We start from the raw sequence: 23,048 nt of genomic DNA, 5'->3' as shown, positions 1-23,048 counted from the left end.
TAGTGTGACAGTTTTCTGTTCTTAAAGGACCATACAAGTGTTACTACTGTACATGTCATTCTCCATTGTCAACAGCAGCCACATATAGTGACATAAACCTAGAATATTTCCTCCAAAATCGCTTAATTATTTTGATATTGGAATTGTTTTATTATTATTTTTCTTCAATAAATGTGCGTGAACATTTTGTCAACGTTACTGCACTCTTATCGATAAAAGCTCAAATTTAAGTTCAAAATTCAGCACTTGTGAGGAACAATTTTTCCTGATGTATTAATATGCCAATGCGCAAATCTGAATGGCTTGTATTAGAGTAATACAGACATTTTCCACACCGTTTCAACATGAATGGCAGTGAAAGATATTTAAAAATGTCGGCTGAGATCTACTCAAGTATACACTATACTGTTATGTACAACATTTTTTTTGAAGACATAAACAATCTCTAATAATGGCTAGAAGTCACAATTAGACTGGTATGGTCCTTTAAAAGGTTTACAGTTTGTCGACATTGCAGATGTACACGTTATGCGCCACAACTAAACATGCCAACACACATACATGTTCAGAACTGCTTGGTCACAATCTAGAAACACATTGATAGGGAAAGCAACAAGTTTGGGGAATATTGTGTACCTTAGATATTACTCTGTTATTCTGCACGTAGCCCTGCCTCAGTATGTGTTTTTTCTATTTTTTTTTCTTTTCTGGAAATAAATGGGACTGATGTTGACCTACTTGTGATAACATTATATCTAGGTGAGGCCAGACAACCATGTTACTGGCAATATATGCATACCTTGTAGAACTTGACTTTGGGGATTTTCAGTATTTGTAAGGGTCCATAGATGATTCTTGCTACTTGCTACAGCCCCACCCACGGTGTATTTTTTGGTTGAGAAAGACAGAAGAACAACAATCAAAGCGGTCAGAAAAAGGGTATATAACATATATTTAGAAGTAATATATTTACAGTATATGTTTTAAAGCAGGCCCCTAATGGTTATGAAAAAATGGCATGGCTGATAAAACGGATAAGCAATGTGACTTATGTATGGAGTTTGAACTGACCGCAGAACTGGAATTGGATACAACATGTGTGTCTGTTCAAAATATCATTCTTAGGATGGTCAGGGTGGCACGGGGCTAGTTTCTGTGTAAAGCTACTTATGGCAAATCACTTGAATGTAGGCGTTGTAAAAAAATATATTTGGAAGTATTGTTAAAATAGACTTTGCTTCGTCCCCCCCCTGTTATGACTACAAGTTTATTTGTTTTGTTTTCCACAAATTAGTTTTTCTCTTCAATATGTCAAAAGCAAAACATTGTGTTTTTCCACACTGGTTACAGTTGTTTACAAGTTACTAAGGTGCAGTAGGTCAAGCTATGTTAGATAGATTATAGAGTTTAAGGAGTTAGCTGTGTTAAATAAAAGTTAGCCATCTGTTTGATGCTACCAGCTAGTGTTAATAAGCTAATCACAGAACTGGAACTGGTTCATGATTCAATTTACAGCCGTACTGCTCAAGTTTGCTAAGTCACCTTATCCCATACCCAGCATTTATTTACCCTGGCTGAGGGGAGTGATACAAGGGCAGGGGGAGGGTGATAACTGATATCAGCCCTTGAGCTGATAACTGTTAACAGTGCTGGGGGGACGGGGGTACTATGGTGGTAGCTGACTAATCAGCACAAGCTAAAGTGCCACCGTGGTCTGAACTGTGGCCGTGACGTCGCTGCAGGAGGAACTCAGCATGTAAAACATGGCCACCATGCTGCGTTGATCAAATGTTATCTTATCATCGTGTAAATAAGGCTATGGGGATGCGATAAACAAATTATCGCCTCGACATTCGCCGTAGCCCTTGGCACCCGACCTCAGGCAATGATAAATGCCCGGCTGGAGGTACTATACATACTGTAAAGCAATTCCATCTCCAGTATATACCGTGATACTGTGGCTGACTTATCATGGCTGACAATGGAATGAACCCCCGCCCCCCCCCCCCCCCCCACCCGGCCAGTATAGTCCCTGTTAACCTCTCCTCAGATACACATGAAGTCACCAGCTGCTTCTTTTCACCTATCAGTGAGGAGTTTCACCAGGAGGACGCAACGCATGCAGAGGAACACGCCATCCCTCCTAGTTCCGCACCCCACTGGAACCGGTGCCTCTATAAACGTGTAGGAGTACTTGCTAGTGCAGCGACCCTCCACCTGGCTTTCCACCCACAAACACGGCCAATTGTGCTCACTGGAGCGCCCAGCCGAGTCGAGGTGCATCGCGGAGGGATTCAAACCCGCGGTGGTAGGGAAGGAACTTTACCGCTGCGCCGGCCGGATGGCCCGGAACGCCATTGCTATCCATTTCCAGTTCTGTGGGCCAGGCATTCTCTCCCTTAGAGAGAACCTACAGTATGTGGTGCACATGTTAGCTCGGGGTGTCACGGTTCTTGAAATCCACGATGCGATTAGATTTTAAGGTCACAATTCGATCAGATTCTTTCAATTTAAACATTTTAACCACTTAAACTCTGGGAGACTCCAGTCAACTAACAACTTAGTTGACCGGAGTTCCCCAGGGCTCAATGCTAGGCCCCCTCCTGTTTTCATTCTACACTAAATGTCTTCGCTGAAAATAGCCGATCTACAAGTAGATCGGCTATTTTCATTGAACGTTTTGCCCCAGACTAGGGACGCTAGGGTTCATGTGTTTAAATCACGCAGTCAAATGTTTTTATTCTAATCTTTGTGGTTTTGCAGTTTATAGGAAACTCAAAGCTGTTGTAAAGCAGGTGCCATTCAATCTCTTGATAGCAATTTAAGTTTCGATTTAGATTTTTACTTGAAGGGATAGTTCACTCGCCAAAATGACTTTTTTTCTATCGATTAGTCACCCCATGGAGACTAGAATTTGTGGATATGTTTTAGTTTTTGTCGCATTCCCAAGCCAATAAGTTGATGACCAGCGGACCATCAAATTATTGGTTTAGGAATGCGACAAAAATAAAAAAATATCCATGAGGTGACTAATCGATAGAAACACGTTTTATTTTGGGTGAACTATCCCTTTAACCACTTAAACCCCAGCATCGGTATTGTGGGGAAAACAGAAAACAGAAAAGAGACTAGTATTGAGCCCTGAGGGACTCCAGTTACCCATATGGGGTTTAAGTGGTTAATTTGATCAATGCACGATTTTAGTTTTCTTCCGATTTTTTGTGACACCCCTAATGTTACCTCTATCTGCCACTGGGACACAACACAACAAACAAACTGTACTCTTATCTAATGCACGACACATGTGACCTACAGACACCCCCCCTACTCACCCAGGTTGTTGTCGGTCAACACCTCCTTGACCTTCTTGGTGATGGCGTAGGTGTCCAGCTCCGGGGATATGGCCACCATCTCCTGGATGCTGAGGCCCGAGTGGCCGCTGATGTGCGGCGGCGCCATGGCGGACTGCATTTCACCCAGCTCCTCGCCGCCGCCCCTCACCCCCATCACGGTCTCCCCTCCGCTCGTCTCTCCGTCGCCGCTGGCGCTGCCGCCGCCGCCGCCGCTCATCTGGTCCCCCAGGCCCTTGACGGACTCCTCGGCGGAGCTGACGGGAGACTCGGGAGCAGGGCTACAGCTGGCTGAGGTCTTAGGAGTGTTCTCTGTGGGGAGAGGGAGAGAGAGAGAGAGGGAACATGAGTTAGAACGGTGATTCTCAACCTTTTGAAATTCGAGGACCCCCCACTGTGATATGCATCAGGGCACGGACCCCCATTTAATGCCATTTTTGAATCTCTGTGACCCCAGGATACACTGTAAAATCTAATTTAACTTTGAGAGTGTACAAGTGGAACCAAACGGACGTGTAAAAAAAAGATAGCAGATCTACAATCTCACAAAGTCACAATGCTTTGCATCGGCTTTTATCGCAATTTCTGAAAAATGTAAAAGCCATTTCGCAATAGTGGGTGTGGCACTTGCAGCCAGAGACTATGGTTAATTGAGGGTCCTCGGCATGGGAAGGCTTCGGAACCCCTGGGTTAGAAGAACGATGGAGACCCCCCCCCTCCCTCCAGCCCCCCACGATTTATAAAACCCACAGACACACTTAAATAATAGTGAAAATAGCAGATTCACCGGCGCATCGCAACATATTGTGAACTTGTAGGGCATCTTTTTACGTAAAAACATCGAACATAATACAAGATACAAGGTTTGTGTCCGACAGCAAGGATGTACACATAAAGGCACAGCGTATGACTGGCATGCTGCATGCATGCTGCCTCAGGCCGTCTCGCTGGGATGTTGACAGAACCCCCATCCGCCGCGCGCACGCGCATGCACGCACGCGCATGCACGCACGCACGCACGCACGCACGCACACACACACACACACACACACACACACACACACACACACACACACACACACACACACACACACACACACACACACACACACACACACACACACACACACACACACACACACACACACACACACACACACACACACACACACACACACACACACACACAGAGAGAACCCCGCTGCTACCCCATGGCTGTGAGATGATGAGGGTTGCATGGCCAATCAATTACCCCTTCTGTGACAGCCTGACAAACTGTCAGGAAAATGACTGGAGTGGGGGAGGGAATGGGGGGGGGGGGGGTAAGGAAAGCTGGAGAGGAAGGTGAGGCGAGAGGTGGACACGGGTGGCTCTTGTCTTCCTGTAACCAGCCGTAATGGCAATCAATCAATCAATCAATCAATGTTTGTGTAATGCTACGGTTACAGCATGGTCAATTCTCTTTGATGTTCACAAAGATCATTTTGAAGACATGTGTTGACATAGTGGTGCCCCTTTTGTGTTGTTTGAGACAATGTTTTTCACCCCGTCCGTCCATCCGTCCGTCCGTCCGTCCGTAATCTCCGGCACCGTTGGCCCGATTGACGTGACACTGTGCACGCACCCTCCCTGGATGCCAGAGCAGAACCTCTGCCCCAAATTTTTCACATGGGCCTGTTATAGCGCCACCAGGAGGCCGATATTTACAAAACAAATGATTTGACAGTACTCCTACAGATTTTGTCCAAACATCACGCAAATCGGTACACAGTATCTCTATAGTCATTAAACGAAACAGATCTTTCAGATTTTTCATATTCCTTCCTGATTAGCTTCCAAAGTTAGCAGGAGTGCTTCGTTTTGAACAAAATGCCTCAAATCATGGACACAGCGTGCAATTTCCGTGAAATTTTGCACGAACGTTTCCACTAGGCAGAGGAAGAAATGCCACTTGAACATTTTCAAATCAGCTTCATGGTCGTGGCGCTATAACAGGTCGATTTGTGTTTTTACCTATAGCTGCACCGATATGTGTAAAACTTTGTATGAGCACTCCCTAGAGGCCAAGGAAAAACCTTACTTGTCAGTGGAAAAATATCAAGAAAAGGGCAGCATGTGGACAAAAAGGTCAAGCGTGACGCTAAACTATGCAGCTGCAAAAACAGCCATGCCTGCATTAACTGGCAAGATGTCACTTCATATAGGGTAGTATTATTGGTGGCCAACTGTATGTGCACTAACTAGAGAACAGACTTCCCCATCTTTATGATCAAGTCAGAGTTGTCTATTTCAGTAGTTTTCAACCATTTTCATTTCAAGGAACCCCCAGTTTGAAATGCATTACAGTAGGTCATGGACCCCCATTCGATATGATTTCTATCTCTGGAACCCCAATCTTCACTGTAAAATCCACAGTGTTGACTCAGTTTAACTCTGACGGTATCGAAATGGAACCACAGGTCCATTTGGTTTCATTTGTACACTTGGAGTTAAGGACCGTCAGACTCAGGGCCCATTTGGTTCCCATTAACTATCTTAGGCTTACTGTGGGTATCAGGTGAGAACGTCTATTCCCGTTTCAATACGCTAGACCCCTGGGAGATGGATTGCTGAGGTGGAGCTCAACACCTACAGTACCATCAGATCCCAGTACTTACCGCAGGAGGACAGCAAAGCCGTGCTACTCATACACTGAGTTGGCGGTGCCCAGGATTGAACCCAGAACCCAGTGGTGTAAAGTAACTAAATACGTTTACTCAAGTACTGTACTTAAGTACAATTTGGAGGTATTTTTACTTTACTGGAGTATTTCCAATTTGCAATACTTTTACTTCTACTCCACTACATCTCAGAGGCAAATATTGTACTTTTACTCCACTACAATTATTTGAAAACTTTAGTTACTAGTTACTTTGCATGTATAAATGATTACATTATTAAACATACATTAACCACTTTAGCCCTATTTTATACATAGGCTATTTGAAAATAGCCAATCTACAAGCTCACAACGCGTCGCGATGCGACGCGTTGTGAGCTTGTAGATCGGCTATTTTCAAACATTTTGGTATTTTTACTTTTGGTACTTTAACTATATTTTGATGCCAATACTTTTGTACTGTTACTCAAGTAACATTTTGTACACAGGCCTTTTACTTGTAACAGAGTATTTTTATATTGTGGTATTGCTGACTGAGCTATCCTGGAACACCCTCAAGGCCGCCTGGGGGGTCCTCGGACCCCCACATTAAGAACCACTGGTCTAGTTTCCTACTAGACGAGAGCAGCTAAGCTTTGACGACACCAAATAGAATCATCGAAACAAGAGGCGAGTTTCACCTTGCATACGTACAGTACGTTGCAAAGTGATCTTCTGTGTTGTGTGTTGTTGTTGTAAAGGTTGGACGCGTGTAACAAACATGGCTCATGGTTTGTGTGTGTGTTTAAATAATGAGAAGGCAGCGCCATTAACACAGCAAACCTGCACTGTAGCCTCACCCTCACTACGTCCTTCCATATCCCAACTTATGTCTTTGCTGACGGGCAGAAACCTTGCATCTCCATATTTCAACTTTTCACGCCCACCCGCTCCCCCTCCCTCACAGATGAATGCCCTGTACTTCATCATACTACTGTGCAGTGGTGGGAAAAGTACTCAAATGTTTTACTTAAGTAAAAGTATCAATACTGCAATGTTAGAAGTACTCCGTTACAAGTAATAGTCCGGAATAAAAACTTTTGAGTAAAAGTACAAAAGTATTTGTATCAAAATGTACTTAAAGCACCAAAAGTAGAAGTGCTAAAATGTTTGAAAATAGCAGATCTACAAGTTCACAACGCGTCTAAATAAGAACTACATCAGATCCACTGGAACACAGTTCTGGACATATGAGGTTTCTACCCGATAACGACAATGTCCAACAACCTACTGTTGGACAAAATTATTTTAGAGCTCCCGTGTTGGGTCTTTCCTGGTGTGTGTGTGTGTGTGTGTGTGTGTGTGTGTGTGTGTGTGTGTGTGTGTGTGTGTGTGTGTGTGTGTGTGTGTGTGTCCTAGATGGGGGGCACCTCATCAATCTTTCCAACCCGAGGCCAGGAGCAAGGCCGATGCATTCGCATACACATTCACATGCACACACACACATTTACACATGTACCAAGGTCCTTCCAAGTACCAATCACGGTGCGGTGTGTGCGTGCGCGCGTGTGTGTGTGTGAGAGAGAAAGAGAGCGAGTAAGATAGAGTGAGGAACACCTAGATGATACAGAGGATGTACAGTACAAGACACAAACAAGGTTGTTGGTAAACAGTACTGTACGTACAGGCTAACGCAGTGTATCCCTAACAAAACATTTTTATGGGTCACGAGTAAGTACCCCATTACGTTAAGGTTCCTAAGGCCCGGGCCCGGGCCGCGGGCGTAGTGGTCCTGGCACCTAGGCTGCAATGCAATAATTTTCAAAAACATTTGACGTGTTGTAAACTTGTAGACTGGCTATTTTCACTATTTTTGAAATAGGGCTTCGAGGTGTATTTTTGTCACGGGAAGACACCAACTTTCTTTAAAGTTTGGTAAGTCCTGTATATGCACTGTGAGGTGTCTCCATCCCTGGGCTAATGCACGGCGAGGTGTCCCCATGTAGGAGGATAATGGATGAGGTCCACCTCTCCATTCTCTCTTCCTATAGGACTGCAAGTATCCATTATCTTCTTAGCAATTATTATCAATTGCTTTTTCAATTAATCAAAAATAATAATCAAGAACCAGCACTGTATTCTGATAGTAATCATAGTAGTCTCTCCAGCTCTTTAATAGACATAAAGGTGGGTTGTAAAGTTTCAGATAATGGAGGAGAGAGTACCCATTTATCAGCTTTTGTAGTGTTCCAGTTCCATTTTTGTCTTCTATCTTTTTTCTCCAATTTCACCTGTCTGAGTTCTCTATCCTGATTGGATAAAATTGGTATCCCGACCTGAAAAGCTATTTAACACTTATTTTAACCAAAGAAAATCACTTACCCTACCTTTAACACATTGACATGAAATGTTTGTATAATTGATAGAATATACCACAGACGGTGTCAAGAATAGCAACAATAGCCGATCTACAAGCTCACAACACGCTGCATCACGTGTGTGTGTGTGTGTGTGTGTGTGCCAATAAAGCCCTTTGAATTGTGTGTGTGTGTGTGTGTGTGTGTGTGTGTGTGTGTGTGTGTGTGTGTGTGTGTGTGTGTGTGTGTGTGTGTGTGTGTGTGTGTGTGTGTGTGTGTGTGTGTGTGAGAGTGTGCGTTTGACTGGTGGCTGTAGTGTTAAAGTGAGCAGCCAAGGGGAGCCTTCACTAGCGATTACCACCCTGCCGTGCAGCCTCACACAGCTGTGAGACAGTGTGTGTGTGTGTGTGTGTGTGTGTGTGTGTGTGTGTGTGTGTGTGTGTGTGTGTGTGTGTGTGTGTGTGTGTGTGTGTGTGTGTGTGTGTGTGTGTGTTCTCGTGCTAGGGTGGGGGAGGCAGACAGTCAAGTCAAATATCCTTCTCTCTGCGCTCCCCCAACTTGTGACAACTAGTGGGCAAGGCTTGGCGTGGTACAAGGCGTGTGTGTGTGTGTGTGTGTGTGTGTGTGTGTGTGTGTGTGTGTGTGTGTGTGTGTGTGTGTGTGTGTGTGTGTGTGTGTGTGTGTGTGTGTGTGTGTGTGTGTGTGTGTGTTCACACTGGCCTCATGACAGCTTGTTTTGTAAGCCACAGTCCAGACAGGTCACTGTCTTGTGACCCCTGAGGACAAGAGGAGGGAACGAGACAAGACTAAAGCTTGATTCATACTTGGCGGATGCGACGCGTCATGAACTTGTATGTCTGCTATTTCCGGCTATAGGCTTTAAAAGTCCATGTTCACACTGGCAGATCTGATTGTTGGCCTATCCACACTTGTATCAGGTTTGATCAAGTCTGAACCGATGGTTTAAAATGCGATTCAAATCTGATTTCTAAAGATGTGTCTGGATGAAAATTGATTATCAATCAATTTGTGAAATTTCCCTTTTTTTGTCGTTTCAAATTATTTGTCAAAATAGCGAAAACAGCCAAGTCTACAAGGTGGTGTAGGAGTGATGCTAAGGTGTGAAGGTTGCTACGGTGTGAAAGTTACTATGGTGTTAAGGTTGGAGCGTTGTTTGCTACGGTGTGAATGTTAGAGCATTGCTATGGTGTGAAGGTTGGAGCGATGCTATGGTGCGAAGGTTGCTATACTCAATTGGAGAATTGCTACTGTATAAGGTGCAAGGTTGCTGTAAGGTTGCTATGGTAAGGTTGCTATGGTGTGAAGGTTGGAGAATTGCTACTGTATACGGTGTAAGGTTGCTGTAAGGTTGCTATGGTAAGGTTGCTATGGTGTGAAGGTTGGAGAATTGCTACTGTATACGGTGTAAGGTTGCTGTAAGGTTGCTATGGTAAGGTTGCTATGGTGTGAAGGTTGGAGAATTGCTACTGTAAGGTGTGAAGGTTGCTATGGTGTGAAGGTGGAGGTGTGCGTTCTCAACAGTGAAATTGTCCGACCAAAGTGAAAGATGGCTTCAAGCATTCGCCCTCTCTGTCTTTCCACACACACACACACACACACACACACACACACACGCACACACACATATAGACAGATAGAAGACATTTGAAGGATTCTGTGTGTATGTACTGTATGTGTGTGTGTGTGTGTGTACTGTTTAGCCTTCACCTTGGCCCCTCCCCCTGGGAGGACTCCATATAGCCCGGCTAACCAGACTCTCCTCTAAATGAGGGCCGATGAGGACGCCCCATATTTAACATGGATGATGTAACATTATACTGCTCGCTGGAAAACTCGCTCCTCGCCACGCCGAAGTACCGCGCACACACGCGCACGCACGCACAATTTCACAGATTCTTGTTTATGTTTTTTCATGGTGTGGCTCTGCAGGAGGCCAGCCATCTATAAGAGGGTTGTTCTGTGTTCTGTTTATGCGTGTGCGTGCATGCTTGTTTTCAGATAACCTTGCAGCACATGTCTACAGAATAGATGCACTGTATATGCACGTGCAGTGATGTAAAGTAACTAAGTACATTTACTCAACTACTGTACTTGAGTACAATTTTGAGGTGTTTGTACTTTACTTGAGTATTTCCAATTTCCAATACTTTTTCTTCTACTCCACTACATCTCAGAGGCAAATATTGTACTTTTACTCCACTACAATTATTTGAGAACTTTAGTTACTAGTTACAGATATAAATTATTACATTATAAAACATACATTAACCACTTCAGTCCTATTTTATACATAGGCTATTTGAAAATTGCAGATTTACAAGCTCACAACGCGTCGCACCGCGACGCGTTGTGAGCTTGTAGATCTGCTATTTTCAAACATTTCAGTACTTTTACTTTTGGTACTTTAAGTACATCTTGATACCAATACTTTTGAACTTTTAAGTCCATTTTGAACACCAGACTTTTACTTGTAACAGAGTACTTCTACATTGCAGTATTGATACTTTTACTTAAGTAAAATATCTGAGTACTTTTTCCACCACTGTGCAACGTGCACATCATGTACAGTACAGTGTTTACAGTACATATCCTTTGTTTACAGTCTTGGACAGGTTTCCAACGACGATATTACAAGCTGCCCGTTTATTTTTTTTTCATTCCCTTTTTATTGCCCGTGATGTCAATACCTGTGTGATAAGTGTTCATCTACATATTGTCTGGGATCATTTGCAGTAAAAAAAAATGATTGAGAAAGGGTGGGGTGGGGGGGGGGTACTTAATGTAGGACAGCCAGCGAACACAATCCATCACAGCGTAGGACCCCCCGTCCGCGCTGCCAGGGGTCCGGGGCCCACCCCATTCATCATTCAACCAACCGCTAGTATTTGCATATTAATTAGCGGTTGTACATCCTTGCTGTCGGGCGCAGAAACCTCTTATCTCCATATTTCGACTTTTTAATGTTTTTTTTGTGTGTGTAAATGAATGGCCTACTTTGTCATAACTACAGTGTGGCACAGAGGTAGCAAAAAATAGCCGATCTGCAAGCTCACAATGCGATGCGTCGTGAGCTTGTGGATTGGCTTATTTTTTGCTATTTTTCACAGTGAAAGTGTTTAAGTCTTTCTGCAGGTTTGATAAATATTGAACCAATGAAATATATGAACAGGAGCTTTGTGGCTAAATAAATAATAACTGCATTGAATCCATTGCTAACGCAGGTTCGCTTTTTTTCCCCTGTAAAGTAACGGTTTGGGAAATACGAGCTTTCCCCCCCGACAGCGTCCAACGACATGACTGTCCAATTATCATACATCAATGTTTCCTACGCCATAATTCACTACAATCTCTGGGAGTAACCCCCCCCCCCCCCTCCCTCCCCCCTGGGGAGGGAGCCCCCACCCCCATAAACCCCCCCCCCCCCCCGACCCCCCACCCCCACCCCCACCCCCACCCCCACCATACCCCCACTCTCTCTCTCTCTCTCTCTCTCTCTCTCTCTTTTGTCATGCCCCCCTCTCTGCTCCGTTTTCAAAACCTGCAATGTCCCTGAAACGTGTCTGTCTGTCTGTCTGTCTAGATTTCACCATCACGGTCAGATCATGTTGGTCATCCTGCTCGCCAGTAGGACGAGGGGAGCTTGATCCAGAAACTACGTGCCTTCAGTTATACTCACACTCCCGAGAGGCAACCAACGAGTATTAGCGATTATTATATTGATTACCCTTTTGATGAACCGAACAATCGTTTTGTTTGCGTTTTATGTTAACTTTTTTTTATGTATAATATCAACGAATCAACGTGAAATAATTCTTAGAGATTTTTCATAATGAACGAAATGAATTTGTCTGATTAACGACTTAAGCCCTATTTTATATTTGTCGTACAACAGTATCGCACAAAAATCTACAATAGCAGATCTAGCTTATATAGCTGTTATTTTCACTTTTGATTAAAAGAAAAAAGTGGAATTTCAATCCACCCTCAAAAATCGGTTATATTTTTCCTAATCGATTAAGTCGACTAGTTGGATTAAGTGCAGCAGCCTTACTATAGAGTCCATTCAAACTAATGGGTAGCGTTCGTTCCAGCTGTGCTTTGCTTCGAGTCGCCCCGCGTAGAAACTTGGAACATCTCTAATTGATCATCTGGTTCTGCTTTACTTCCTGGAACTGTGGTGGAGGGTCAGGCTTTGCATTTAAAACTCATTATCTGGACTTGAAAGGGAAAAAAATAAATAAATCACATCACAGCTTTAATCTGGGCCCGGGGTCTGAGATGGCAAAGCTGCAAATTAGATTTAGCCTCCACAATTCTATTTATCTGTGATTTAACCCGCTAAGACCGGGAACGCATCTGTGTCATTTTAAGATGTCTTTGGCTATTAAAAAAATAGCAGATCTACAAGCTCATAGCGATAGATTTTTTTTAAATCCTGAAAATGTGTGCAAATGTTTGAATATGTATATTTTTTAAAGGGAACATTTTTAACTCAAATCTTTGCTTCTGGGGGGATTCTACAAATGTCTTCTAAATCCTAACAGTTTTTTTGAAAAACATATGTTGCTATAATCAGTGGTTCTTTGATATGTATTTGGGAGCGGACCCCGCGGACCTCGGTGCCGCGCTATGAGCTTGTAGATCTGCTATTTTTGAATAGCCAAGGAAATAAACTAAAATGACACGAGCTACATCCCCGGATTGAATGGGTTAAGAAAAAAGGAAAAAAAAAACGACAACACATAAACAACATTAGCGCGGAGGGAGGCGCTAGACTATGGTGCTTGTGCTGTGCCTGTGACCATGCTTTGTCATTAGCCCTCACCGCTACCAACGCGCACAGCCTTCTCTAATTAGCTGGCCCAATTTACTCGTCTGCGGTCGCATTGGCTCCAGCGGGTCGTTTGTGACGTTTGTGTGTGTGTGTGTGTGTGTGTGTGTGTGTGTGTGTGTGTGTGTGTGTGTGTGTGTGTGTGTGTGTGTGTGTGTGTGTGTGTGTGTGTGTGTGTGTGTGTGTGTGTGTGTATGTGTGTGTGCGTGCGCTTGTATTTAGCCGCTGTCAGGTGGAAACCTTGTATGTCCAAAAAACGTTTCTTTACAGGAAGTTCCAATGGATCCAATGTAATTATTTTAGTCACAAGCTCTGGTTAATACTTTTCATTGGTTCAATATTTAAAAAACATCCACAGACAGACTCAACCACTGTCTTTCAGTTAAATAGTTTTTCCAGAAATAGTGTAAATAGTCAATCTACAAGCTCACAATGCAAAGCATGGAGTCCCGTTGTGAGCTTGTAGATCGTCTATTTTCACAACTTTTCGTGTCACTCTTGTACGATGAAGTAGGGCATTCATTTACGAGAAAAAACAACAACAAAAACACATCAAAGGTTGAAATATAGAAATACGGGGGTTTCGGCCCAACATCAACAATATGTGTTACTATACCTGAATGTCCCCACATGTAGCAGAATTTGATAAATAGATATTGTGAGGACAATTTGCAGGTTAGGGTTAGGATTAGGCATTTAGAGGTTAGGTTTAGGAGTTATTATAGCAGGGGCACTAAGTAAGGTTTAATTTCACATCTCTCTGACTGGACCGGCACTAATCAACGTGCACGTGCAGTACCACTCCTAAACAACAAGAGGCAGCGATACGCAAACAGCCCTGCCGTGTCGGCACGACTGTGAACAGCAAAAGTACATACCCTTACTATCCATGGATATGCATGTTTGCGTGCATGTGTGTGTGCGTGTGTGTGTGTGTGTATGTGTGTAAACCGAGCCCACCTTGCGTGTGTCCCATCAGTGGGAGGACGTTGTGTCCCAGCTCTCCGTTGAGCCACAGCTGCATGCGGATGAAGGGCTCTCGTCCCTTCTGGGTCAGCTTGGCCCAGGGTTTGGGTCTGGACAGCATGTCACTGACGCTGCCCTGGGACAGACCCAGCACCTAGTGGGACAACCATGACACACAAACACACACAACACACACACACACACACACACACACACACACACACACACACACACACACACACACACACACACACACACACACACACACACACACACACACACACACACACACACACACACACACACACACACACACACACACACACACACACCCTCGTTTAGGTCATTGCTAAATAAAGTGGGACAACATTACTGTGTGACTGTGTGTGTGACTGTGTGTGTGTGTGTGTGTGTGTGTGTGTGTGTGTGTGTGTGTGTGTGTGTGTGTGTGTGTGTGTGTGTGTGTGTGTGTGTGTGTGTGTGTGTGTGTGTGTGTGTGCGCGCGCAGTGGTGGAAACTAACTAAGTACATTTACTTAAGTACTGTACTTAAGTACAATTTTGAGGTATTTGTACTTTACTTGAGTATTTCCAATTTCCAATACTTTTACTTCTACTCCACTACATCTCAGAGGCAAATATTGTACTCATACTCCACTACAATTATTTAAAAACTTTAGTTACTAGTTACTTTTCAGATATAAATTAGGATATAATGAAACATACATTAACCACTTTAGCCCTATTTTATACATAGGCTATTTGAAAATAGCAGATCTACAAGCTCACAACGCGTCGCGCTGCGACGCGTTGTGAGCTTGTAGATCTGCTATTTTCAAATATGTTAGTACTTTTACTTTGGGTACTTTATTTTGATGCCGATACTTTTGTACTTTTACTCAAGTCATTTTTTAATTCCGGACTTTTTTACAGTACTTCTACATTGCAGTATTGATACTTTTACTTAAGTAAAACATTTGATTACTTTTTCCACCACTGTGTGTGTGTGCGTGTGTGTGTGTGTGTGTGTGTGTGTGTGTGTGTGTGTGTGTGTGTGTGTGTGTGTGTGTGTGTGTGTGTGTGTGTGTGAGTGTGTGAGAGAGATTTAAAAGTGTAATTTGTGGACCGAACATTGATATTCAGGTTATCAGCACATTTGATCTAAACCAGTGATTCCAAACCTGTGGGTCGGTGAGGATATTGCAAGCTGGCCCCCAAATAATTGAAACTAAGAAACTAAGAAACTAAGATAATATAATATTAATGCAATGTAACTGTTGTCCAATCTGTATGGTAGAGTATGTTAATACAATATAACTTAGAAAATAATAATGTAAAAACATATGATCCGGATTGCAGCTCGAAAGCAATAAGCCCCAAGAGGCCGTGGATTAACCACAAACTCATGTGGCGTATTGCTTTTATAAAACACTTACCAAATATGGCAACATATCATATACCATTCTTAATAACAATTTCATTACAAGGATCATTTCGACTCCCTGCACAAAAGGTGGTTGCTATGCAACGTTCACATTCAGAAGGTCTCCCCTCTATAACCGCAATATATAATATTGTTTAAACTTTTACACTAGCAATTTTAATGTGAAATAAACCAATATAGAGCAACCGCATGGTCTGTTTCTCGCTTCAAATGTTTTTGTTCGACTGTCCAGGTGAAATAGATTGTTTCCATTTGACAGAACAAATGAATTGCATACATAAAAACATCAAGACAAGAGCAGTGATGTCCTTCATTGTCCTACTGGCCCTTGGCCAGGCTCTAAATTTAGCCTCAAAATCGACTGATGAACAAAGGACTTCTGTAGTCTGACCTTATTGAATTCTGGAACGTTATATATCTCCTTTTTTGAAGGTAGCAACTTATATTCCCCATTCAAAACATGGCTAGTGTGATATTCCTTGCCAACCGCAGTGTATAGTACCCTCCCAAAAGTCATTTTACAGATCTCGACTCCCTACCCACACTCAAAACGAACAGAAAAGAATGGCTGACCTTAAAATACAAGTGAACATAGTTTAACCATGCCCCCCCGCCCCCACCCCTCCCTTCTCTGGAAATTTAGCCTACCTTTTGATGCATTTTATGAGATATCCCGAGTTTTTTCTGAATACCCTCAGTGCCAAGATGAAAAATCCAGAGTTTAAAAAAAAACATATTTTTTTGGGGGGGGAAAACATTTTCAGAACCCAAGATATCATTATCTGAAGATTTGCAGCTCCATCCACTCCTTGTTTAACTTATAACTGAAAAAGGCTGTATCTCGCTTCCTAAGCACTTTTTGTTTTACTTTGAAAAAAAATAAAAAATTGCTGGCACAGTATGAACATATTTTTTTTATTTCATTGGCACTGAGAGAGTTAATAATAATAATAATAATAATAATAATAATAATAATAACAATACATAAAATCTATATAGCGCTTTTTAAAGTAATTAAAGTCGCTTAACAAAACAGAATAAAAAAACTTTATTTTTGGCCCGGACCGCTGCACCTAGGCTCTAATGTAGCCTGACAGTGCATCGCGGGTTTGAGTCCCGTTCCCGATGATCTCCCTGTTTCCTGTCCATCTCCACTTAAAACTATCAATACAAAGACAGAAAAGCCCCAAAAATATCACATTAAACCATATTAATTGTATTATTTTATTCCCCGCACCTTCTCTCCAAAGATCCTCTGGCAGATGCCGTTCTTGGCCAGCTTGTCTTTGACCTGCTGGGTGAGCTCCTGTGTGTCCACGTCCTGGTACATGTAGAACTCGTACTGCTCGGGTTTCAGGGGCGCCACCGACGGCCTGGGGGTTTAGGGATGATTATTTATCGAGTTATCATTTATTTATCATTTCCCTCACTATAATCGTACCATCAAATAGGGGAAATGATCACGGTTTCATGGATTATAAAGCGTAAATGTATTCCACAACACTATGGATGTATAAAATCACATAAGTATTTGTAAATTAGAGGTTTAATTATTATTTCCCATTTAACCATTGCTGCTTTTCAGAACACAAATAATAAAGAAATAATGCCGTAGCCAAATAAAACATACAACATAATAAATACAAATAAACAAAAAGTACATCTCTTTGGAAGTAAATTAAGTTTGACATTTATTTTTTCACGTTTATATTGAGCCTCTACGGCCGCTATGGTTAATTAATTGTAACATTTTACATCTAGGTTAAAGGAATAGTTCACCCATATTTTTTTTACGCATTCCTGAGCCAATAATTTCATGACTGGGTGTATTTCCCGTAGGAGACTCAAAGAGACTCCTTTGAGTCTCGTACCGGATACATTAGCACCTTTCCGCCGGTAATCAAATTATTGGCTTAGGAACGCGACAAAAACGAAAAAATCTCCATGAATTCAAGGCTTCATGGGTTGTGTAATTGATAGAAAATAAGTCCTTTTTTGGGTGAACTACTCCTTTAATAGTAAAACCAGGTTAATAGTCCCCAATCCCTACCTGGGGGTTTTGGCCGCGGCCGCCGCTGCCGCCGCGGCGGAACTGGACACGAGCAGGGGACCCAGGGGTCCCAGGCCGGCCACCAGCCCCAGGGGCGAGGGGCTGCTCTGCGGGGTGTCGCCGCGGCTGGGGGGGCCCTGGGCTTCGGAGCCGGCCTGCGAGTACGGAGAGTCGGCCCGCGGCCAGTCCTTCCAGAAGTCCATGGAGGAGGACGAGGACGCCGGACCACCAAGCAGCCGGGGGGGTTTCTGCTGCATGGGAGACAACGGAGAGAGAGAGATGAGTACATATGGTGGTGGAAAGTAACTAAGTACATTTACTTAAGTACTGTACTGTACAATTTTGAGGTATTTGTACTTTACTTGAGTATTTCCAATGTCCAATATTTTTACTTCTACTCCACTACATTTCAAGGCAAATATTGTACTTTTACTCCACCACAATTATTTTAAAACTTTAGTTACTTTTCAGATATTAATTATTACATTATAAAACATACATTAACCACTTCAGCCCTATTTTATACCTATAGGCTATTTGAAAATAGCAGATCTACAAGCTCACAACGCGTCGCATCGCGACGCGTTGTGAGCTTGTAGATCTGCTATTTTCAAATATTTTAGTACTTTTACTTTTGGTACTTTAAGTACATTTTGATGCCAATACTTTTGTACTTTTATTCAAGTAAATTTTGAATTCTGGACTTTTACAGAGTATTTCTATATTGCAGTATTGGTACTATTACTTAAGTAAAGAATTTTAGTACTTTTTCCACCACTGCATATGGACGCTTTGGATTGTTTTGTGTTTATCTACAGTACTGTATGTGGAATAATACGCTGATTCTTAACCTTTTTTCATTTCAAGGACCCCGAGTTTGATCTGCATTAGGACGCCGCCCCCCATTTGATACCTCGATCTACAGTACACTGTCAAATCTTGTTAATTTAAGAACCAAACGGGCAGCTTCGACAGCTTGGTTCTACTCTACCCTACGCTCTCAGAGTTAGGGGGGTCCGTGGTCTGAATGCAGACCAAACTGGGGTACGATCCCCAGCAAAATAGTTAATAAAGCATCACAATCATTTTAACCACTTTATACACGTTTTTTATACGTTGGCCGTTCAAAAATAGCAGTTATACTCACAGCGCATCACTTCACTTCCTACCGGGTTGTGAGCTTGTACATTTTTTATTTTATTTTTTTAATCTTGACAGTGAATTTTTTTAAAACACAAATCTTCTCTTCTAGGGGGTCCCTATATTTTCAGACGGGGGGTTCGCAGCCAAATACATATCGATTTGGGGGTCCATGACCAGTGTTGCCAGATTCTGTGACAGAAACAAGCAAACCAGGTCCAGGAAAACCAGCCCAAACGAAGCGACTGTGGGCCACGTGAGCACTTTAACATACACATCAGCTATTTGAAAATTGCAGATCTGCTATTTTCAAATAAAGTCTTGCGGGGAAATTATAATAAGCAGATCTGGCAACCCTGTCCATGACATGAAAACACAACGGCATCAACGCCATCCAGCTGACCTCCCTGTTGTACTTTACCTCCTTACAGTCGTCTTGGTTGCGAGGGTCTTCGCTCCCGCTGACCGCCCAGCCCCCGGGGTGCATGCCGCTCCACCACTGGTCCCTCCAGGAGCTCCGCCCCTGCTTGCCGCCGCTGCCTCCTCCGTCCAATAGCATCCCTTGTCCTCCTCCTCCTCCCGCGGCCTCCCCTAGGGCCGCCTCTCCTCCTCCTCCTCCGGCCTCCTTCTTCACCATACTGGAGCTGAAGTCCAGGATGGAGCACGGGGACGGGGAGGAGGACGAGGCGCCGGGTCCCGAGGCCTTCTTGAGGGACAGCGCCAGGGGGGAGTAGGGGGACGGGGACAAGGTGACCACGGGGGAACCTGTAGCAGTAAGGTGTGCAACAAGTTAGGTACAGTATGTAACCATTTAGCGATTCAAACTGGTGACAATTTAAATCGATTTAATAAAATGTATCGCGACACAAACAGGAGAGGGTGCGTAAAAAAAGAGAAGAAAATACATGGATTATTGTCTGGAAAATAATTTAAAATAGTTTAAAAAACGTGAACTTAGTATCGTGATTCGAATCGTATCGTGAGAAATCAAAGACTGAAGGCGGTTACACACCGGCGAATATGCGAATATACGCAAAATTCGGACTCGTTCCGAATAATTAAAAGACGCTTTTTTCGCTCCGCGAAACTGGTGTGGAAGCTTGCATTGACTTTATAAGGTTTAAAAAAAAACGTAATATTCGCATGAAAAAAATCGCCCCGGTGTGTAAGGACCTTGAGGCTTTAACCTTTGCTTTTATTAAATTTAAGGAAAATGCTTCTGAACTTATTGCTAGTTTGACCACTTCAAATGCTCTAATATTTAAAAGAAATAACCGAAAATAGCCGTTCTACAAGCTTGTATATCGGCTATTTTCACTGCGCAACATTCATAGAAGACATGCTGGCTTATATGGAATCCAAATGACTGGAATCAGTCGTGGCGACTGAGAAATTGTATCTATGCTGATCAATTTAATCGATGATTAAAAAAAGGATAAATAATCGATAATGTAATCATATAATCACTAGTCACTCTAGGCGAGAAGCTTAAAATGATCAAACAATAAAAAAAGAATTGCTGATCTACATGCTGTAGCAAGCTACTTTTGCACTACACAGTTGTGCTATAACATATCAAATAAATCTAGGGGTGTGCCGATACTCTCATTTCGATACACAATATTGGGCTCACGATATCGATACGATACGATATATGGCACATTTTTATTATGAAAATATATTGGGGGGGAAAAAAGCTTATGTAAATATATGGGGGGGGGGGGAGCAAATGCAAACAAATACTTCTGTTTTTTTTTTCTTTCTTTTTTTTTTTCAAAAACGCCAAAACGATACATATCGTCACGAAAACGTATCGCGATATATCGCGGGACGATATATCGGTCACACCCCTATAAATAACGCTTTATTGGTTCATCAATTCTTTGATACATTTTTCTAAACATCAAAAAGACACTTCTCGAGTATTCGATTAATCTGAAAAAGTAAATCGATGGAATAATCGACCTATAATAAAATAATGTATAATGGGGGGCAGCCCTTACCTAGCAGCTTGGGCGGGAGCAGGGAGGAGAGGTCAGAGTTGCCCATGATGGAGGAAGAGGAGGAAGAGGAGGCCTTGAGGATGGGCTCCAGAGCGGCGTGCTGCGCCTCCATCTCGCGCCGGGCCTGCTCCAGGATGGACTGGATGGTGTCGTCCGAGCCCGAGTGTCCCATCATGCTGCTGACACTAGTGGGCGCCGAGTGGGACGAATCCACTGGAGAGGGAGAGAGAGAGAGAGAGAGAGAGAGGGCGAGGGTGAGAGAGGGACGTGAAGGGAAGTGTCTGTTGGTCGTATTCGAATGATGTTTGTTAAACGCACAAACACAGTTAACCCATTCAATTGGGAACGCATCTACAAATGTCTTCTAAATCCTAACAGGTTTCTGAAAAACTTATGTTGCTATAATATCAGCGGTGCTCAAACTTTTTCATGCCAAGGACCCCCAAAACTATATGTATTTGGCCACCGACCCCCATCTCAAAATATTTAGTTGCAGGGACCCCCAGAAGCAAAGATTTGAGTTACAAATGTTCGCTTTAAAATATATATATATTCAAAGATTTGCACACATTTTCACGATTAAAAAAATAATAGCAGATCTACAAGCTCATAGTGCGGCACGAGTGCCGCACTATGAGCTTGTAGATCTGCTATTTTTGAATAGCCAAAGTATAAAATAAAGGTTATAGCTGAGTGTTTATGTAACTCTACGCTCTTAGAGTTAGATTGGCCCTTGTAAGGGTCTACAAGGGCCAATCTATAGGTAGATTGAGATGGCTGCGCAGATAGAGACCGCGTGCCATGCCCCCCAAAAATATCATCACAAAACCCCTCCTGACCTCCTTTGGCATCACTTGAATTAAAGTGACTTGATTGATTGCCGTGATTCTGCCTGTCAGCTCCCCCTTCGCGGCTTCTATAGTATGCAAACCCACAATGCAATGCTTTGTTTTCAAGAGTGATGTATTTCTTTGGTTGGCAAAATCTTGTCGAGCTGGTCATTTTAAAATTAGTTCACAAGTCAAAATAGTGTGGAGACCCATGGTCTACTGGGTCCATTTGGTTTAAGGATTTCACTGTGGAGGAGCGGTTATGCAAGGTCACAGTTTAGTCAGAGTTGCAACTTCTTGAAGCAAAAAATTAATAATAGAGACATCTGCTGGGAGTTTTTGAAATATGAACATCAAATTGAAAACAGATGCCTCGGTTCATCACATCAGGTACAGAAATAGGCTTCTCCCAGGAAGCGTGTTTGTTTGAGTCATACTGGGAGATGCCAAATGAATGTTTGAACAGCTTCAACACAACTTTGAGCTCATCTTTAAAGACGCTATACGCAAAACAGTCTGCACTGCATTGCTATTTGCTCTACACACAAAAATACAGTTTGAATCAAAGAGCATTTTTATTTTTGTTTCAATGTTTTTTTTCACCCTTTTCCCTTTTTCTCCTAATTTAGTAATTATGCCAATTCCCAGTTCCCCCTCACGCGTAGTCCTTGTCACTGCTAACCCTTACAGTTAGTTATGTGGGAGGGTGTAAACAACCACATGGCTCCTCCCATACACATGAAGTCAACACCCAGTTTCACTGGGAGGATGTACATTAAAGGAATAGTTCACCCCCCCAAAAAAAACATATTTTCTATCAATTACACACCCCATGAAGCCTTGAATTAATGGAGATTTTTTTGTTTTTGATGCATTCCTGAGCCAATAATTTGATGACTGGGTGTATTTCCGGTAGGAGACTCAAAGAGACTCCTTTGAGTTATTGTCCCTCCCCTGCTGACTTCCCACTCTCAAACATGGCCGACTGTGTTTGTTGGAGCATAGCAGAGGATTCAAACCCCAGTCTCCACGGTGGTGGGCATGAACTTTATATCCCTGCACTTGTTTTACCACTAGATCAATGATTCTCAAACTTTTAAATGTCAAGGTCTCCCCTTAACTCTGACAGCATACAAATGGAACCAAATGGACCCGTTAGGGTCCATTTGGTTCCATTTGTATGCTGTCAGAGTTACAGACTTGTAAGGGTACATTTAGACCCCCAAAATGAACCCTGAAAGTCCCTAGAATCCACTTTCTAGATGTTCTCTGAACATCTAGTGCAGTATCTGGGACAACGCTCCACACGTCCCAGACTCTTCTCGCTCCTGGCTCCCAAACTGTGGCACAAACTCCCCATTGCAGTTAGAACTGCAGAGTCACTCCCAATTTTCCACTGTAATCTGAAGATCCACCTTT

The 23,048-nt window shown here is 42.9% G+C and overlaps 2 protein-coding genes across 6 annotated transcripts in view; one reads left to right on the top strand and one right to left on the bottom strand.

Annotated features, from left to right (window-relative positions):
• The window catches only part of cux1a (cut-like homeobox 1a), a 281,900-nt gene that overhangs the window by 11,094 nt on the left and 247,758 nt on the right, over window positions 1-23,048 (bottom strand). For 2 of the 5 annotated variants that reach the window (XM_080434637.1, XM_080434638.1), the window contains 7 exons: window positions 20,800-21,012; window positions 19,218-19,561; window positions 17,657-17,907; window positions 16,844-16,979; window positions 14,158-14,317; window positions 3,333-3,662; window positions 800-865 (listed from right to left, as the gene is read on the bottom strand). In XM_080434637.1, coding sequence (XP_080290763.1) covers window positions 800-865; window positions 3,333-3,662; window positions 14,158-14,317; window positions 16,844-16,979; window positions 17,657-17,907; window positions 19,218-19,561; window positions 20,800-21,012 — 1,500 coding nt within the window. The remainder of the gene's footprint in view (window positions 1-799; window positions 866-3,332; window positions 3,663-14,157; window positions 14,318-16,843; window positions 16,980-17,656; window positions 17,908-19,217; window positions 19,562-20,799; window positions 21,013-23,048) is intronic. The other 3 variants (XM_080434640.1, XM_080434639.1, XM_080434636.1) reach the window with 2 other exon arrangements.
• Window positions 1-23,048, top strand: part of gemin5 (gem (nuclear organelle) associated protein 5) — an 851,612-nt gene that overhangs the window by 668,904 nt on the left and 159,660 nt on the right. The gene's annotated exons all lie outside the window — the stretch shown is intronic.

Source organism: Gymnoscopelus braueri, assembly GCF_963280865.1.
Source record: "Gymnoscopelus braueri genome assembly, chromosome: 8".
Taxonomy (NCBI): Eukaryota; Metazoa; Chordata; class Actinopteri; order Myctophiformes; family Myctophidae; genus Gymnoscopelus; species Gymnoscopelus braueri.
The sequence above is the reverse complement of the archived record's forward strand: the minus strand, read 5'-3'. Positions and strand labels throughout refer to the sequence as shown.